Raw genomic sequence first — 20,910 nt, forward strand, 5'->3', positions numbered from 1 at the left:
AAATTTGTTTTCTGGTTATGTAGCATTTAATTGTCCCGCTGTGAAGTTTAAGAACCGGGGAAGAGCAAGTGGCGGTGTCGTCACTTATGTTAAAAAAAGTTATTTAAAAGGGGTTAAACGAATGCTTCCTGAAACCACGGGGGCGGTGATTTTGTTATTAGATAGTCTATTTTTTGGTTTTGAAAATGACATTTTGCTTGTTTCTGCATATGTCCCTCCAGAAGGCTCAACGTGGTATTTACAGAATGATGACGTAATGGATGGTATAATTAAACTTGAAAATGACGTGGTAAATTCTTTGTCACAATGTAATGCTGGTGATATTAGCATAATAATGGCTGGGGATTTCAATGCTAGAACCGCATCTGACCCTGATTACATGTTACATGATGATGCTCGTTATAGCATTGGAATCGATCCTAATTATATGCAGTGTGATTTTGATATTCCACGCCATTCTAGGGACCTTACCCGTAATAATTTTGGCATTTCACTTCTGTCTATGTGCAAACACCTGTCTGTATGTATGTTAAACGGCAGAAAAGAGCCTGGTGAATTCACGTGTATTGCAAATGATGGTAGAAGTGTAGTCGACTACGCCCTGGTATCCCTGGATTTGTATGGCTATGTGACATCCTTCACAATACCAGTCAGGAGTGAGTCTGACCATTTTCCACTTTGTTATAAACTTAGAATTTCTGGTGTACTTAATTCAGACGAAAATTCGATCGGAAATAATTCCATTGTGAAATTTCGTTGGAACAACGAACTATTGCAAATTTATAAAACACGTGTTCTGGAGAAAACTGCTGAAATTAATTTATTGACTAATCAACTCGGGGCTCATAATTTAAATGAAACAGTTACACAATTTACAGATATTTTAAAAGAATCGGGAGAAATTATGCAAGTACAGATCCCTAACAAAAGATTATCTTCACACAGACAAAATAAACAACCATGGTATGATGAGGAATGTCGCATGGCAAAATTATATAAACTTTCCCGTTTACGTCGATATCGTGATACTGGTCGTGAGATTGATTTAAATAACTACAGAAGTGCCCGTAATTCATTTCGCTCACTGGTGAGAAAAAAGAAACATACATATAACGAAAAATTGCAGGATACAATTAGAGAAAACATAACAAGTGAAAAATGTATCTGGGAAACTATTAGAAAGAATAAGAGTAAAAATCAAACATCTATAATCCCATTACAAGATTGGGCCATGTACTTCGAAAAACTGTATAACCAGGATTCATGTAACAATAACATAGATCGAGAGCATCTTACTGAAGTTAAAAACTTTCTGTATAGTTTTGATCCGCATTCTACAGAATTTGGGGAAACTGACACATCATTGAATGTGCCAATAACGAATGAAGAAATTATTCAGTCAATACATAAACTTAGAAATGGCAAATCTGCAGGTCCTGACCTTTTAATCGCTGAATTTTTTAAATTTTCATGTGATGTGTCGATAACATTTTTGAATGCCCTTTTTAACTTAATTTTTAATACCGGTATCTTTCCGGAAGGTTGGTCAAAAGGTATTATTATTCCTATCCACAAGAAAAACAGTCGAAATGATCCCGGTAACTATAGAGCTATATCACTCATGAGTATATTTGGAAAAATCTTCACCAGTATCATTGAAGCACGACTATCAAAATGGGCAAGGGTTTTTGATATAATCCCAGAGACACAGGCTGGATTTAGGGAGGGCTATTCAACTATTGATCAAATATTTACATTATATGCCATAATTCAGAAACAGTTAGCCAGGAAAGGGGGGAAATTGTATTGCCTCTATATAGATTTCCAGAAGGCATTCGACTCTGTTAACAGGGATTTTTTATTGTTTAGACTGGCCAATAATGGTATCAACGGGAAAATGTATGTAATTTTACAAAGTATTTATAAAGACGTCAAATCATGTGTTCGTGAAGGAGGAGTCACTTCGAGATTCTTTGAATTGAAGAATGGGGTTCGACAAGGGTGCATGATCAGCCCTATTTTATTCTCATTTTACATTAATGAGCTACAAAGCATGTTGGATGACTCTGGGTATAGAGGAATACAATTGATCCCGAACGACATGTTAGAGTTGTTTTCATTATTGTATGCTGACGACATTGCTTTATTTTCAAATTCTGTTTTGGGCTTGAAAAGACTAATTAGTATATTGTATGAGTTTACAAACAAGTGGGATCTAAATATCAACTTAAATAAAACTAAAATTGTAGTATACAGAAATGGGGGATATCTCAGTAAATATGAAAAGTGGTACTTCGGGAACAAGCAACTTAGTACTGTTAGTTCATATGAATACTTGGGATTGGTAATGTCATGTAAATGCTCTTTTAATATTACCACAGAAAATTTAGCTATAAAAGGCAAAAAGAAATTGATTGCAATCAAAAGATACTTAGGAAATATGCAATGTTTTAAAGCAGACTTGTATTTTAAGATTTTTGACACATTAATTCAACCAGTACTTACATATGGGTCTGAAATTTGGGGATATGGTCAATATCAACATTTAGAAAGTGTACATACATCTTATTGTAGGCAATACCTCGGTGTAGGTAAAAATGCTCCAACTTGTACAGTATTAGGGGATTGTGGGAGGCTACCCTTATTTTGTTACCATGTTAAACGATGTGTGAAATATTGGTTAAAAATTACTAGCATGGATGAAAACAGATTACCCCAGAAAGCTTACCGGATGCTACTTTCACTGGACGAAAAAGGACAAAGGTCATGGGCCACAGAAATTAAAGAACTGCTATTTAAATATGGATTTGGTTATGTCTGGTTTAATCAAGGGGTGGGGGACTCTGATATGTTCTTGTATAAAGTTTGTGAAAGGGTCAAAGATACTGGAATTACAGATTGGTATATAGACGTTTGTTCTGTCGAAAAAACGCAGTATTATAGGCAATACAAAACAAATTTTGGGATTGAAAACTATGTGTCATTGCCACAATTAAAATTGCGCAGAGCAATAGCAAGATTAAGATGTGCGTGCCATCCCTTAGAAATAGAAAGAGGCAGACATAATAATATCCCTAGGGAGAGCCGTATTTGTCATTTGTGCCTGCAAGAAATTGATGATGAATATCATTTTTTACTAAAATGCACTGCATGGGACACAATTAGGAAAAAGTATCTTCCAAATGAGACACAACCCCCAAATTTGAATACTCTAGTACAACTATTAAGTTCCTCTCAAAGCCAAATCATTAACTCTTTGGCTCTATTTATTTATAAGTGTTTTTTAATCAAAGATCAAATGAGAATAACCTAATAAGCTTGTATGTATATATATATTAATATCCCCATCACATTATTATATAGGGCTTATATTTTGTATTGACACACTCTTCATCTATATTTTCATACATATTTTGTAATGTAAATTTATTTCTTGTCAATAATTAATTTGCATGATTGTAATGGGCCGGAGGCCATTATACAATTAATAAAAAAAAAAAATTATTATTACGTGTCGCTTGAGCAGATTCTGCCATCCTGTATCCTGGTCTCGGCACCAAAACAATGTGGGAATTGTTAAGAAGAGTTGGTTCAAGTTCAGGAATGTAGAAAGGACGCCGACCTGCAGCGTCAATGCCGAGGATATATATGGATCTGAGGTAGAGATATTCGCTCATATACGGACCCATGAGTATACCAAATCGTAAAAATATTAACGATATTTATACCTATTTTGAACAGAAATAAGACCTATACTTATACCTAAAATCAAAAATCGAGATCCATTTCAGGGGCACTTCCCCATTAGGCAAGTTCTATGTAAACCCCCCCCCCCCCCCCCCCCCCGGTGAAATGTTCGCAAGTTGCTGTTCACATAATTCACGGCGGGTTATCCTTTAACAGCGCCCGCTATGCTTTCTGAGCAGAATGACTCAATGTGTGGAGGAAAGAAACAACGTTTCATAATAACCCCCTTTGCAGGAAAGATGGCCGTCTTGTTCGATGAAGATGTTGTTCGCCGGATTCACCACGGTGCTGTGCAGTACGGGTTAGTTATACAGAACAGTGAAGGGTTTAGCAGCGATAGTGACTCCGATGAAGAATCAAGGAGTCTCAAAGCAGGACAGATTTGTGTTGCTTGGTACCCAAAAGGAAGGGAAGAAGTGTTGTCGGAACGGAAGGTAGGTCGATAATTTTTTTTTGCGAAATGAGATGGCCGGGATCACAGGCGAATGAATGTTAATGAGGTTTTATATGTGTGTATATATAGCATATCATTATTTATTATATTATCTCACCTCCAGAAATGTAAATATACGATCATCTTTAAAATGCAATCGAAATTCAATTAAATTGTAATCTGACGTTCACGGGCGTTTGTGGATTTGTGTATTAATTATTATATAAGACGAGTATGCATACAGACTTATAGTACAGTGCACGTACAGTAGAAAGTGTATTAGAGGTTTGAACCTTGGAGGAACTTGTGTTTAGAGCATGTTTATATTGTCGTTATAATACTGTCACGGTTAATGTTAAAGCACAGTCCCTCCACTGGACGGGGTTAACATGATGTGAAAGTGAACCCAGTATCGAATGTCGGGATTTTCTGAAAAAATGCATTATATAATACTATTGTAAGATGACAGCAGGCAATTTTGTGATGAAGATCCCATGCAAATACCATTTTTTTTTAAATGATGTCACAAGTATTATGAATTATTCACCATGACATTTGATTCAAATATGCAAATGAGTAAACAGAATATAACTGTGGTGGAGTAGAAATAATTTCACAGGGGCTTTGTTCAAGGAATAAACTTTCTTAGGATTCACATCAAATCATCAAAAATCTCCGAAAAGTAACGTAGTTGGTATCTGCACATGTCCAGGAGTTAAAAATCCAAAACTTGTACCAGTTTGTTAATAAGGATATCTACAAAGAATGTAGCCTGGTTACATTTGTTCTATTTTGTGATTCTTTCACCCCTCTCCATAACCTGGACATGTTGGCTAGATTTTACTTGTATTGTCAGTGGATGACCATTTATTGACTGTTTTAAATTCAGCATAGACTTAAAGTGTTCTGGATAAGAAAATGCCCACGTCCATTATTATTGATCGTTTATTTAATTTATGTACATTTTTCACTTGATTTTTTTTTTCAAATGTTGTTTATAAATACATTTTGCACACAAAAAAAGTCAATTGTCCCAATTCAGTTACACTTTAAGAATTGGAGACATACATGTAGTTTGAAATAAGACCATCTTGTAAACTAAGTTTGTATTTTTTTATTTGAATGTTTTTCATGATTTATTCTATACAAGACTGTGATATGTTTCTAGACTTCATTTACCTCAATATTTTTGATGCCTTTACATTTGTATAATCACTCCAATCCATTGTGGTTTAGACACTATATGTGATTGCTCAATTGATAGGTGGTGTTACAAGACAGATCACTAATGCCAGGGGATGCTGTTAGGCGGGTCATCCAAGGTGAAGACTCACAACGTGGGATTGTACACAATGTAGAGGTCTATACTCATGTGCAGATTCTCAAGACTAAACAGATGATATATGGTATTAATAGTAGAAGACTAATGCCATTGTTGGTAAGATAACATACTCACTAATGCCATTATTGGTAAGATAACATACTCACTAATGCCATTATTGGTAAGATAACATACTCACTAGTGCGAATATTGGTAAGATAACATACTCACTAACGCCATTATTGGTAAGATAACATACTCACTAACGCCATTATTGGTAAGATAATATACTCACTAATGCCATTATTGTTATGATAACATACTCACTAATGCCATTATTGGTAAGATAACATAATCACTAATGCCATTATTGGTAAGATAACATACTCACTAATGCCATTATTGGTAATGTAATATACTCACTAATGCCATTATTGGTAAGATAACATACTCACTAATGCCATTATTGGTAAGATAACATACTCACTAATGCCATTATTGGTAAGATAACATACTCACTAATGCCATTATTGGTAAGATAACATACTCACTAGTGCGAATATTGGTAAGATAACATACTCACTAACGCCATTATTGGTAAGATAACATACTCACTAACGCCATTATTGGTAAGATAATATACTCACTAATGCCATTATTGTTATGATAACATACTCACTAATGCCATTATTGGTAAGATAACATAATCACTAATGCCATTATTGGTAAGATAACATACTCACTAATGCCATTATTGGTAATGTAATATACTCACTAATGCCATTATTGGTAAGATAACATACTCACTAATGCCATTATTGGTAAGATAACATACTCACTAATGCCATTATTGGTAAGATAACATACTCACTAATGCCATTATTGGTAAGATAACATACTCACTAGTGCGAATATTGGTAAGATAACATACTCACTAACGCCATTATTGGTAAGATAACATACTCACTAATGCCATTATTGGTAAGATAACATACTCACTAATGCCATTATTGGTAAGATAACATACTCACTAATGCCATTATTGGTAAGATAACATACTCACTAGTGCGAATATTGGTAAGATAACATACTCACTAACGCCATTATTGGTAAGATAACATACTCACTAACGCCATTATTGGTAAAATAACATACTCACTAATGCCATTATTAGTAAGATAACATACTCACTAATGCCATTATTGGTAAGATAACATACTCACTAGTGCGAATATTGGTAAGATAACATACTCACTAACGTCATTATTGGTAAGATAACATACTCACTAATGCCATTATTGGTAAGATAACATAATCACTAATGCCATTATTGGTAAGATAACATACTCACTAATGCCATTATTGGTAATGTAATATACTCACTAATGCCATTATTGGTAAGATAACATACTCACTAATGCCATTATTGGTAAGATAACATACTCACTAATGCCATTATTGGTAAGATAACATACACACTAATGCCATTATTGGTAATGTAATATACTCACTAATGCCATTATTGGTAAGATAACATACTCACTAATGCCATTATTGGTAAGATAACATACACACTAATGCCATTATTGGTAAGATAACATACTCACTAATGCCATTATTGGTAAGATAACATACTCACTAGTGCGAATATTGGTAAGATAACATACTCACTAACGCCATTATTGGTAAGATAACATACTCACTAATGCCATTATTGGTAAGATAACATACTCACTAATGCCATTATTGGTAAGATAACATACTCACTAGTGCGAATATTGGTAAGATAACATACTCACTAACGCCATTATTGGTAAGATAACATACTCACTAACGCCATTATTGGTAAGATAACATAATCACTAATGCCATTATTGGTAAGATAACATACTCACTAATGCCATTATTGGTAATGTAATATACTCACTAATGCCATTATTGGTAAGATAACATACTCACTAATGCCATTATTGGTAAGATAACATACTCACTAATGCCATTATTGGTAAGATAACATACACACTAATGCCATTATTGGTAAGATAACATACTCACTAGTGCGAATATTGGTAAGATAACATACTCACTAATGCCATTATTGGTAAGATAACATACTCACTAATGCCATTATTGGTAAGATAACATACTCACTAATGCCATTATTGGTAAGATAATATACTCACTAATGCCATTATTGGTAAGATAACATACACACTAATGCCATTATTGGTAAGATAACATACTCACTAGTGCGAATATTGGTAAGATAACATACTCACTAATGCCATTATTGGTAAGATAACATACTCACTAATGCCATGATTGGTAAGATAACATACTCACTAATGCCATTATTGGTAAGATAGCATACTCAATAGTGCGAATATTGGTAAGATAACATACTCACTAACGCCATTATTGGTAAGATAACATACTCACTAATGCCATTATTGGTAAGATAACATACTCACTAATGCCATTATTGGTAAGATAACATACTCACTAATGCCATTATTGGTAAGATAACATACACACTAATGCCATTATTGGTAAGATAACATACTCACTAGTGCGAATATTGGTAAGATAACATACTCACTAATGCCATTATTGGTAAGATAACATACTCACTAATGCCATGATTGGTAAGATAACATACTCACTAATGCCATTATTGGTAAGATAGCATACTCAATAGTGCGAATATTGGTAAGATAACATACTCACTAACGCCATTATTGGTAAGATAACATACTCACTAATGCCATTATTGGTAAGATAACATACTCACTAATGCCATTATTGGTAATGTAATATACTCACTAATGCCATTATTGGTAAGATAACATACTCACTAATGCCATTATTGGTAAGATAACATACTCACTAATGCCATTATTGGTAAGATAACATACTCACTAGTGCCATTATTGGTATGATAACATACTCACTAATGCCATTATTGGTAAGATAACATACTCACTAATGCCATTATTGGTAAGATAACATACTCACTAATGCCATTATTGGTAAGATAACATACTCACTAATGCCATTATTGGTAAGATAACATACTCACTAATGCCATTATTGGTAAGATAACATGCTCACTAATGCCATTATTGGTATGATAACATACTCACTAATGCCATTATTGGTAAGATAACATACTCACTAATGCCATTATTGGTAAGATAACATACTCACTAGTGCCATTATTGGTAAGATAACATACTCACTAATGCCATTATTGGTAAGATAATATACTCACTAATGCCATTATTGGTAAGATAACATACTCACTAATGCCATTTTTGGTAAGATAATATACTCACTAATGCCATTATTGGTATGATAACATACTCACTAATGCCATTATTGGTAAGATAATATACTCACTAATGCCATTATTGGTATGATAACATACTCACTAATGCCATTATTGGTAAGATAATATACTCACTAATGCCATTATTGGTATGATAACATACTCACTAATGCCATTATTGGTAAGATAATATACTCACTAATGCCGTTATTGGTAAGATAACATACTCACTAATGCCATTATTGGTAAGATAAAATACTCACTAATGCCGTTATTGGTAAGATAACATACTCACTAATGCCATTATTGGTAAGATAACATACTCACTAATGCCATTATTGGTAAGATAACATACTCACTAATGCCATTATTGGTAAGATAACATACTCACTAATGCCATTATTGGTAAGATAACATACACACTAATGCCATTATTGGTAAGATAACATACTCACTAGTGCCATTATTGGTATGATAACATACTCACTAATGCCATTATTGGTAAGATAACATACTCACTAATGCCATTATTGGTAAGATAACATACTCACTAATGCCATTATTGGTAAGATAACATACTCACTAATGCCATTATTGGTAAGATAACATACTCACTAATGCCATTATTGGTATGATAACATACTCACTAATGCCATTATTGGTAAGATAATATACTCACTAATGCCGTTATTGGTAAGATAACATACTCACTAATGCCATTATTGGTAAGATAACATACTCACTAATGCCGTTATTGGTAAGATAACATACTCACTAATGCCATTATTGGTAAGATAACATACTCACTAATGCCGTTATTGGTATGATAACATACTCACTATTGCCATTATTGGTAAGATAATATACTCACTAATGCCATTATTGGTAAGATAACATACTCACTAATGCCATTTTTGGTAAGATAATATACTCACTAATGCCATTATTGGTAAGATAACATACTCACTAATGCCATTATTGGTATGATAACATACTCACTAATGCCATTATTGGTAAGATAACATACTCACTAATGAGTGAGTGCAGTTATGTATGTTTTCCCCTAGAATTGTTATGGTATATTGTTAGTAGTACTTTCTGATTAATGCCCTAGTAAGGGGGTATTAAGTTGGGTCGTGTCTGTGCTTCCGTGTGTGCACATTCACGTTACCAGCTTTTTCTCACACATGTGTGATCCAATTCAGTTCAGAGTTGATATAGAGACAGGAATTGGTGGTGTTATTAGACACATCAAGTTATTTTTTTGATTCTTCAAAGTTTCACTGTGTTTTTCTTCGATTTTTAACATTTTTTTCTTCAAAATTTTCCCGAAATTACCCGAGTTTATTCAGAGTTTTGATGACGCATGCGCAGTTCTCGTCTCGGTGGAAATCACAGTCATTTTTGTGCGAGGATACAGTATCCTGGAATTGTATCTTTATTTGCGCAACGCTTATATGGACAAAATTGTGTCTCGTCAATTTCAAAGGTAAGAAACTGTGCTTATTATGGTATTTATATTTACACACTTTGTATTATCGTTTGTGTCTCGGGTTTGGTGATCGTGAGAAACTCTTGCTAACCTGGCAAGAGCTTCACCAGAAAAACTGCCTTTCTATTATTGTTGTAGGAACTGATTATGTATTGTGTAAATTGAAAGTTTACCTTGTGTTTCAAGAGGTTTGCAGTCCTCTCCGGGATTCAAAAGTCGTGGTGGTGTCGGCGCAATGCTGCTCTGAGATGCTTACCTTGCTGAAAATCATTATCGCTATGTTTGGATTTCCGCAATATTTATATTTGTTTATGATTTCCACAGCTATTTTTCTATGAGATGCGTCTTTGCTGTTCATAAACAGCCATAAATAAATTTATTTAGGTCGGCATGTACTCATTGAAAGTGTTGATTTATTTACGTAATCCACTGATCACTCCATCGTCGAATTTGAAAATATGTCGCTACTCAGAGAGCTTGCCGACAATGCTACTCTCATGTCTCTAATAAACATACCGGTACGTTTATTTTTTTCCCTGAAAAATTCCACCCAGTACATTCTTATTTGAGACTATACGTTCATCTGTTTTTCTAAATCGGGCCGATTAAAAAAAAATCATGCCTTTTCCCCATGAAAAACGAAGCCAAAAGATCGCACTAAAACATCACTAAATCTCTTCCGTGTTATTTCACCATAAGCTCGCTGAACTTTCATTAACATATTTAAATGATTTATGGTAATTTGAGCACATGGGCACCATCCAGCATTTTGATTGGTCGATTAGCGACTTGACCTATGTGGTCAATAAACACGACTCGTGCGCATGGATAACATGGCGGATATCGTATGGCATCGAGCGTTAGCATGTAACCGAAAACATTTGCTTACGATAAAACTAAGTTGAATTTTACTTGCATTTCATAACAATTCAACGAATTTATTTTTTGTACATTAATATAATCACTACTGAGTACTAATCAACAATTGCAACACTTCAAAAACAAGTAAGCTACCGTACCGTGATCATTTATTACTAAGCAATGGTTTGTTTTTATTTTAAACTTGTACTTTATAATGGATATTAAATATAGTGAGTATTTTTTGTTGTCATGTGAACAGTTTTTTTGATTGACTGTAATTTTCCAACATTTGTTGACGCCCATTGTAGAACCAAATTAAGGCCTTTCACTCCTCTTTGACGCCTATTTAAAAGATTATACGACATCCTGCTTTTCGCCAGCCACGAAGGTCACACTAGATGAACTTGTTCGATACTGCCGACCATTTTGTGCATTTTTTATCAACGCACGACGCCACGCAAATCGAGAAAAGTAATGTCCTTGCAACAATTTCAACAATACGTCACCATTGTACAGTGACTGATTTTAATAATAATAATAATATTTATTCAACATTAAAACAAACTACAGTGAGTTATTCTATGGTCGTATGAAAATAAAATAATGCTAAATAAAGCTAAATAAACACAAATACAAAAACACGTATAGAATCACAATAAACTTGCACGATACAGTACAATACAATACAATACACTAACTACTATTGCTAAGGAGTGGAAAATCACATTCACATTAAAGTCATAAATATGGAGAGAATATTTTTAAATTTGTTGGAGCTGCTCATATATCATTTGCATAATTTTTTGTATGTATTGTGCAGTTTCCAAGCCAGTCCGAATCGAGAAGTGATTGGTTGCTATTCATTACATCTTGCAGCCTTTCAAACATTATATTGCTAGACATGCATCAATTGTTGTCCATTTATATTCCTAATTGCCCAGTCACAGTGTAAACTGCAATTTCTTTCTGGCTGGTATAAATACATATGTATATTAGGTAATATGTTTTTGTACTGAAAAGACTGTACACAAATATCTTTTTAATTAAATTTAACAGCTAATGGGAGCACATATGCTACAACCTCTGCTTACTTTTGACTAAATGTTTTGTTTTGTTTTTCCAGGTGCAGAGCCAGAATTTTTTTCTCAGAAAGCAAAGCCACTGGAACTGCATATATTACAAAAGCATACTATTTGCTGCATGTCTGACAATTGTATAAAGTTTTGCAGGTCCTTTTTTTTTTCTTTAAAAAGTGCTGTCAACCAAAGCATAAATATGTGTTTCTTTGTACATAAAAGTTCAATTTCACACGATTTGTTAATATTAATGTATGATAATAAAAACGTGATAATATTTTTCTGGATTCTTGCACTTTATTTGTATCATTGTCATATGAGAAGTACTCTTGTCCTTATTTAGAGATATTGAAACTAATTCAGGGCCACAAACTCCATGTAGACCTGTACATGAAGTACATGGGAAGTAAAGTTGTCTCAGGTACTGTACACCAAGGATCATTGCAGTTTCTCAGTTCCTCATCTGGTGCTACCGGGTAGTACTTGTATGACAAACAGTATCATTGCCCTGTTCTTATCTAAAATATTAGAAGTTTTTCACTGGAACAGTTCTGTGATTGACAGTGTCCTTGTATTAGGAATACAGTTGTACAAGGAAGTTTATCCAGACACAACACTGACTCTTCAACATATTTGCAGATCTGATTTGTATACTAGCATGTCATTTTACCTGTTGTACTTGTTTGTTGCTCTCTAGTGTTCTTGCTGAGACCAGGATGGAGAGTGCTATAAACTTGAAAATGCCATAGAAATAATGTTTATGTCCATGCCAAAAACTGAACAAATTGTATGTTGCAACTTTCAAATGACAACAAGTGAAGGCAATGTCATTCATGACTTGTTCGATTGAATAAATTTTTACGGCTTGGAGGCCATTTTTTTCTTCAAAAATCTTTAAAAAAAGGGGCTTTTTCTAGCGGTTACCAGCTTTTTCACAGATATGTGTCATCCAGTTTTGTTCAAAGTTGGTACAGGGACAGGTAATAATTCTTTACAAGTGCACATCGCATTATATGTTTAACAAGTTATAAATTGTCTCAGAAAAGCCAAATGAATATTTTTTTTACCCCACCCAGCTAAAATTGTTCCACATCAATTCTGAACAATTAATAATGGAATTTTAGTACAGCTCACAATGAATTAATTCACTCTGACACAAACCCAGTTCAATACAAGTTTTTAAATTTTTTCTGAGCGGGGGCTATGACATGTTATGTCTTGCTTAGCAGATATGCGTCGAAACACTGTTTAACTCTGCAGTTCAGCAGATATGGGTCAGAACACTGTTTAATGCCCTAGTTTAGCAGATATGGGTCAGAACACTGTTTAATCTGCAGTTCAGCAGATATGGGTCAGAACACTGTTTAATGCCCTAGTTTAGCAGATATGGGTCAGAACACTGTTTAATTCTGCAGTTCAGCAGATATGGGTCAGAACATTGTTTAATGCCCTAGTTCAGCAGATATGGGTCAGAACATTGTTTAATGCCCTAGTTCAGCAGATATGGGTCAGAACACTTTTTAATGCCCTAGTTCAGCAGATATGGGTCAGAACACTGCTTAATGCCCTAGTTCAGCAGATATGGGTCAGAACAGTGTTTAATGCCCTAGTTCAGCAGATATGGGTCAGAACACTGTTTAATGCCCTTGTTTAGCAGATGTGGGTCAAAACACTGTTTAATGCCCTAGTTTAGCAGATGTGGGTCAAAACACAGTTTAATTCTGCAGTTCAGCAGATATGGGCTAGAACATTGTTTAATGCCCTAGTTCAGCAGATATGGGTCAGAACACTGTTTAATGCCCTAGTTCAGCAGATATGGGTCAGAACACTGTTTAATGCCCTAGTTCAGCAGATATGGGTCAGAACACTGTTTAATGCCCTAGTTCAGCAGATATGGGTCAGAACACTGTTTAATGCTCTAGTTCAGCAGATATGGGTCAGAACACTGTTTAATGCCCTAGTTCAGCAGATATGGGTCAGAACACTGTTTAATGCCCTAGTTCAGCAGATATGGGTCAGAACATTGTTTAATGCCCTAGTTCAGCAGATATGGGTCAGAACACTGTTTAATGCCCTAGTTTAGCAGATGTGGGTCAGAACACTGTTTAATGCCCTAGTTTAGCAGATATGGGTCAAAACACTGTTTAATTCTGCAGTTCAGCAGATATGGGTCAGAACATTGTTTAATGCCCTAGTTTAGCAGATGTGGGTCAGAACACTGTTTAATGCCCTAGTTTAGCAGATATGGGTCAAAACACTGTTTAATTCTGCAGTTCAGCAGATATGGGTCAGAACATTGTTTAATGCCCTAGTTCACCAGATATGGGTCAGAACACTGTTTAATGCCCTAGTTTAGCAGATGTGGGTCAGAACACTGTTTAATGCCCTAGTTCAGCAGATATGGGTCAGAACACTGTTTAATGCCCTAGTTCAGCAGATATGGGTCAGAACACTGTTTAATGCCCTAGTTTAGCAGATATGGGTCAAAACACTGTTTAATTCTGCAGTTCAGCAGATATGGGTCAAAACATTGTTTAATGCCCTAGTTCACCAGATATGGGTCAGAACACTGTTTAATGCCCTAGTTTAGCAGATGTGGGTCAGAACACTGTTTAATGCCCTAGTTTAGCAGATATGGGTCAAAACACTGTTTAATTCTGCAGTTCAGCAGATATGGGTCAGAACATTGTTTAATGCCCTAGTTCACCAGATATGGGTCAGAACATTGTTTAATGCCCTAGTTTAGCAGATGTGGGTCAGAACACTGTTTAATGCCCTAGTTCAGCAGATATGGGTCAGAACACTGTTTAATGCCCTAGTTCAGCAGATATGGGTCAGAACACTGTTTAATGCCCTAGTTCAGCAGATATGGGTCAGAACACTGTTTAATGCCCTAGTTTAGCAGATGTGGGTCAGAACACTGTTTAATGCCCAAGTTCAGCAGATATGGGTCAGAACACTGTTTAATTCTGCAGTTCAGCAGATATGGGTCAGAACATTGTTTAATGCCCTAGTTCAGCAGATATGGGTCAGAACACTGTTTAATGCCCTAGTTTAGCAGATGTGGGTCAGAACACTGTTTAATGCCCTAGTTTAGCAGATGTGGGTCAGAACACTGTTTAATGCCCTAGTTTAGCAGATGTGGGTCAGAACACTGTTTAATGCCCTAGTTTAGCAGATGTGGGTCAGAACACTGTTTAATGCCCTAGTTTAGCAGATGTGGGTCAGAACACTGTTTAATGCCCTAGTTCACCAGATATGGGTCAGAACACTGTTTAATGCCCTAGTTTAGCAGATGTGGGTCAGAACACTGTTTAATGCCCTAGTTCAGCAGATATGGGTCAGAACACTGTTTAATGCCCTCGTTCAGCAGATGTGGGTCAAGACACTGTTTAATGCAATGTATGATGGGATATAATTTAGTGAAAATAATAATAATTAGTTTTGGTTAGTATAACCTGTGATTTATTTGTTGGCCCTATTTTATACTCAAATTTCAATAGTATGTTGCCAAGAATAAGCTATCAATGAATACACTATATCTAACTACTTTTATTCATCTGTACTGCTTCTCATCAATAGATGTTTGCCCCTGGTGTTCACGTTACTATGTCATCTTGGCTGGGAGTTGTACGAGAAACATACTTGAATGTAATTGTTGTTTTTAAAAACGGAGCCAGGTAAGAGCCAGGTATTATACAAAATCATTGATGTGTGCATATATTTGTACTTCTCACAGGAGAGATTATGATCTGTTGTTTTGCACATAAGCTGCACATAACTTGCACATAACTTGCACTTGCCCTACACATGCCAAGTGTAAATGACTTTCACAGAACACATGAATATCACATGTCACTTGCATGTGACATTCACTTTCTGATTGCAGCAACAACAATATATATTACATTTGGATGTCTGATATAATTGATAAATATGTCTATGCAAGTCATGTATTATTCCTTTTCACCAGATGTGCTGTACCAGGAGAAGATGCTGCAAAACTAACCCAAGCAGTTGGTGTAACTCCAGTGAGTTGATTAATTCTTTCTTGATGCTGAGATTTTTACCATACCCATAACCCTGTGACTGTTTAGTTGTTATGCTGCTGCCTGGGAATTAATTAGAACAAATTACAAAAACAAAATTTTGTGTGTGGCAATACTCTCAAATATACATACAAGTACTAGGATGCCAATCATCATGTTATGCATGTAAGTGTCTTGATCAATTCTCATCAATATGGCTATTATGTGGTGGTGGGTTACTTATGCATGCCATTCTGCATGAGATAACACTGACTTGATTGCACATTATGACCTCGTTAAAATGAACATCTTTATAATGAATTTCCAGACATAATGAACTCATATCTCCAGCTCTTAGCAAACCCAATGTAAATGTGATTCATTATAGTGAACACAATGGGATTCTTTGCAATTAGAGTGTCTGTCTGTCTGTATGTGTGTGTGTGTGTGTCTGTCTGTATGTGTGTCTGTCTGTCTGTATGTGTGTGTGTCTGTCTGTGTGTTCAGCTGATATATCAAGATCATATGTTAGTTTTTCATGAAACCATGTGCATAGATGCTCTGGGCTAATGCACAGATTTGATTAGGTTTTGATTTAAATTTTAGTTGTTTCGTGACTGTTCTACTGGATTTTGATAACATTTGATGCTTTGAGACAATTTTCAGACCTGATTAGTTTTGGGTGAAGATCTTGTGCTTATTAATTACCTGATTTGCATAATGATTAGTTAATTTGTGACCTTTCCCCTGATACATCTATCTCAACAATACATTAGTTTTGGATTGAAATTTGAGCATATTAATTGCTGAATTTGCACAATGTGTATAATCATTGCTTTTCGTTGAAATTTGGTTCATAGATGCTCTGGGGTAATCCACAGACATGATTAGTTTAATAATGGAGAACATTGTCACACGCGACGTAATATTACCGTAATTGGTATAGTACAGGTGTGATGGTTCAAATACCAAAATGGCAACAGTAACATAAAGACTTCCCCGGCGGCGATGATAACATACGAACACAGAGTCAACAGATGAGGTTTCAACTGGTACTGGTATTATTATACTCTGCAAACATCAAGTACAATAACTCGATAAAACTCCACTACTCCAATAACTAGATACTTAAACTCCAACACAATTCAACGAGATCTCCGATCTAATCTCAGTGCTGAACAACTCCCCTATATATACCCACACTGTCTATAAATAGACCATTACATCAGCATACATAATGAGTCTGGAACTTACTACAAATTTCTAGAATGTTCCATTACCTATTCAACCAGTTTCTAAAAATTCCACCCAGACACAGTACGGTTCTAGAACATTCTTAGTCACACGGAAGTGGTACACAAGTCGTATGCGACATGCCTCCCCTCTCAAGAATATTATAACATATAATATTACATGACTAGCAACGACGTCAATAATACGAATACGATAACAATTTCAAATAAAACAACAATACAATATATCAAATCGAACTGAGTACATAAATTCGAAACTCACATACAGTAGAATATAATAAAATATGAAATACAGTCATAAACGAATAACATTCTACTATACTGTTCAAAAGTTCCTCAGTCCAGGAATATCCTCAACACGATGATTATATCCTTGCAGAGTCATCGCCCATCTCATCACTCGGTCATTTGCAAACCTGGCTTTATCCATGGTCGACATCAGTAACGCGGGATGGACATTGTGCTGCTCGATGACCAACACTCTGACATACAAAACACCGGATACTACTGCCCTGTCCCACATCAGTATTATCAATGGCAGTGTCATTATCGTTACGCCTCACCTTGTTCTTAGTGGATAACTGTCGATCATGTGCCACTAGGTACTGCTTTGCTATTACCGCCAACTCATCTAAATCTTTGGGTGCTCTTTCTTTAAGATGAACTGCAAGATCTTTTGTACAGGCACCAATAAACTGCTCCTTCACCATCAAGTCGGTAACACCATCATATGTTGCTGCAGTGCCTGACAACTCAACCCATTTAATAGCAAAATAATTCTTAAGCCGCACAATTAACTGGTCAGGACTCTCAGAACTTTCAGGTTTAATTTCACGGAAACGCTTCCTGTACCCATCCTCTGTGAAATCGTATCTTGTCAACAGCGCCACCTTCACACGATCATAGTCAACTGCATCAGTGTCGGACATTCTAGAATATACTTCCAGTGCTCTACCAGTCAACAGCGCACTCAATTTTATGGCCCATCCATCTCTATGCCAACTCGCATTCGTTGCAAACCTCTCAAACCGCAATAAATAACTATCAAGTTCGTCCTTACCATCAACAAATGCAGGCAACTTTGGTGACTGTGCATCACTGACCACATTTCGTTGACCGCCAAAATCAGCCTGTTGGAACCCCGGCATTGCTGCTTGCAGCTCTAATTTCCTTAACTCAAATTCTCTTTCGCCTGCTTCCGCTACCAGCCGTAACTTTTCCTTTCTTTCCTCAATCTCCATTTTCCTCACCTCTGCTTCCCTTTCCTTTTCTCGCTGTTCTGCTTCCGCTTCCAGTCGTAACTTTTCCTTTCTTTCCTCAATCTCCATTTTCCTCACCTCTGCTTCCCTTTCCTTTTCTCGCTGTTCTGCTTTCATTTTTGCCTTTCTCTCTTCCCTCGCCGCTTGTCTCTCAGCTCGCTGAGAACTCAGTTGCTCCAAAATAAATTTCTTTTTGTCTTCTCCAGTCATTCCCAGTTCATCCGCCCACTCCATCAACTCTTGTTTCGACATATCTATTATCCCGCTGGCCATGTTGTCTTCTATGTCTCCACTGCTCCCGGACGAGCCCCCAGTTGTCACACGCGACCTAATATTACCGTAATTGGTATAGTACAGGTGTGATGGTTCAAATACCAAAATGGCAACAGTAACATAAAGACTTCCCCGGCGGCGATGATAACATACGAACACGGAGTCAACAGATGAGGTTTCAACTGGTACTGGTATTATTATACTCTGCAAACATCAAGTACAATAACTCGGTAAAACTCCACTACTCCAATAACTAGATACTTAAACTCCAACACAATTCAACGAAATCTCCAATCTAATCTCAGTGCTGAACAACTCCCCTATATATACCCACACTGTCTATAAATAGACCATTACATCAGCATACATAATGAGTCTGGAACTTACTACAAATTTCTAGAATGTTCCATTACCTATTCAACCAGTTTCTAAAAATTCCACCCAGACACAGTACGGTTCTAGAACATTCTTAGTCACACGGAAGTGGTACACAAGTCGTATGCGACAAACATGCATATTGATTATCTAATTATTATTAGCCAATTTCTGATATCTAAAAAAATCAGAGTTAAATTGAATTTGTGATAGTGGTGCTCTGGAACAAATTGGACTGCAATTCACAGATGTAAAATCAAAACTTCATTAATGTGGATCATGTTGTATATCTCAAATAGCAGACAAATAATAATTGCCAAGCTTCTTGTTTTGAAGGGTAATTAATTTTCAATGTGCCTACAATATTCTCAGCACACAGGAGTTTTTTCTAAGGTTACTTTGATATACTATTATAACAGCTTATGTATGTGTCCTCCAAAGATTTCATTATAGTGAGGTTTATACAGTGTATCATTCTTTTGCAACAAATTATCTATTTTATTTATCTCTTGTATATCTGGTAACTGTGTTACTTTGATTCAATTATAAATTTATGACTTCTTTCATTGATTATTGAAATGAATGTGACAAAACAGAACAATAAATTTTGACGTATCATGATTTGATAAGTTAAAAAGTTGGTCATGACTTTGTATGATATTGATATGCCTTTGTTACAGGACTGTGTATTTTACAGAGAAGCATTCTATCCAAGTCAAGTACTGACAGGCCCAGCTAGAGTATTCAGATCAGCTGAATGGCTTTCAGCACATCAACCAGTGCTGAGCAGTACCAAGAATTTCAAAGTGGTCGTTGAGGAGGTCAGTTTTCTGTGTACTACTTAGTTTGCAGCATCTCCTACTTGGATGTAGACACATAAGTTATCACTTCAGCTTCTGTACAGGTCAATGTATTTTTGTATAAAATCTACATTAAAAACTGCACCCATTCTTTAAAAAAAAATTAGAACCAACAATTCTTCATTTCCCATATGTGTAGATGCTGTAATATAAGCAACATCCCTCTGTTTTAATAGAATTTGCAGCCTTATATCTACGTACATGTATGCATATTCTTTATCACATGATCCCAACTGATGTTTTTGTTTCTTTTCCTACAAGGTTCAAATAGTAGGTGTAGATGTACATTGGCAAACAAGAGGTTACTCAGGTCAAGAGGACAGTGGTCCGATGGAACCACCTAATAAAGCTGTCAAAGCTGATGAATTACAAAAGTAAATTTGCATTTTAACTCAATTTACCAAGACTTGTTTAACTCTTTGAAATCTATAATTTTGCTGCAACATGTGTATTTTTATGGAGTATTTTTTTTATAATTAGTTGAAGCAGAAGGCTCTGCATATACATGTATCTCATGAACTTTTTCATTAGCTCCGCTGTTGACTTTGTCGAGCGGAGCTTATCATATAAGTGATTATCCTCCGTCATCGTCCGTGTCAATGTT

At 35.6% G+C, this 20,910-nt stretch overlaps 1 protein-coding gene across 1 annotated transcript in view; it reads left to right on the plus strand.

Moving 5' to 3' along the window:
- Positions 1-3,940: 3,940 nt before the first annotated feature.
- The window catches only part of LOC102802790 ((E3-independent) E2 ubiquitin-conjugating enzyme UBE2O-like), a 43,190-nt gene continuing 26,220 nt past the window's right edge, over positions 3,941-20,910 (plus strand). The window contains exons 1-6 of the mRNA XM_085502582.1: positions 3,941-4,181; positions 5,445-5,618; positions 15,841-15,938; positions 16,232-16,289; positions 20,127-20,267; positions 20,568-20,680. Of these exons, the coding sequence (XP_085358708.1) occupies positions 3,987-4,181; positions 5,445-5,618; positions 15,841-15,938; positions 16,232-16,289; positions 20,127-20,267; positions 20,568-20,680 (779 nt within the window). The 5' untranslated portion in view covers positions 3,941-3,986. The remainder of the gene's footprint in view (positions 4,182-5,444; positions 5,619-15,840; positions 15,939-16,231; positions 16,290-20,126; positions 20,268-20,567; positions 20,681-20,910) is intronic.

Source organism: Saccoglossus kowalevskii, chromosome 8 (genome assembly GCF_978046115.1).
Source record: "Saccoglossus kowalevskii chromosome 8, keSacKowa6.1, whole genome shotgun sequence".
NCBI classification, from domain to species: Eukaryota; Metazoa; Hemichordata; class Enteropneusta; family Harrimaniidae; genus Saccoglossus; species Saccoglossus kowalevskii.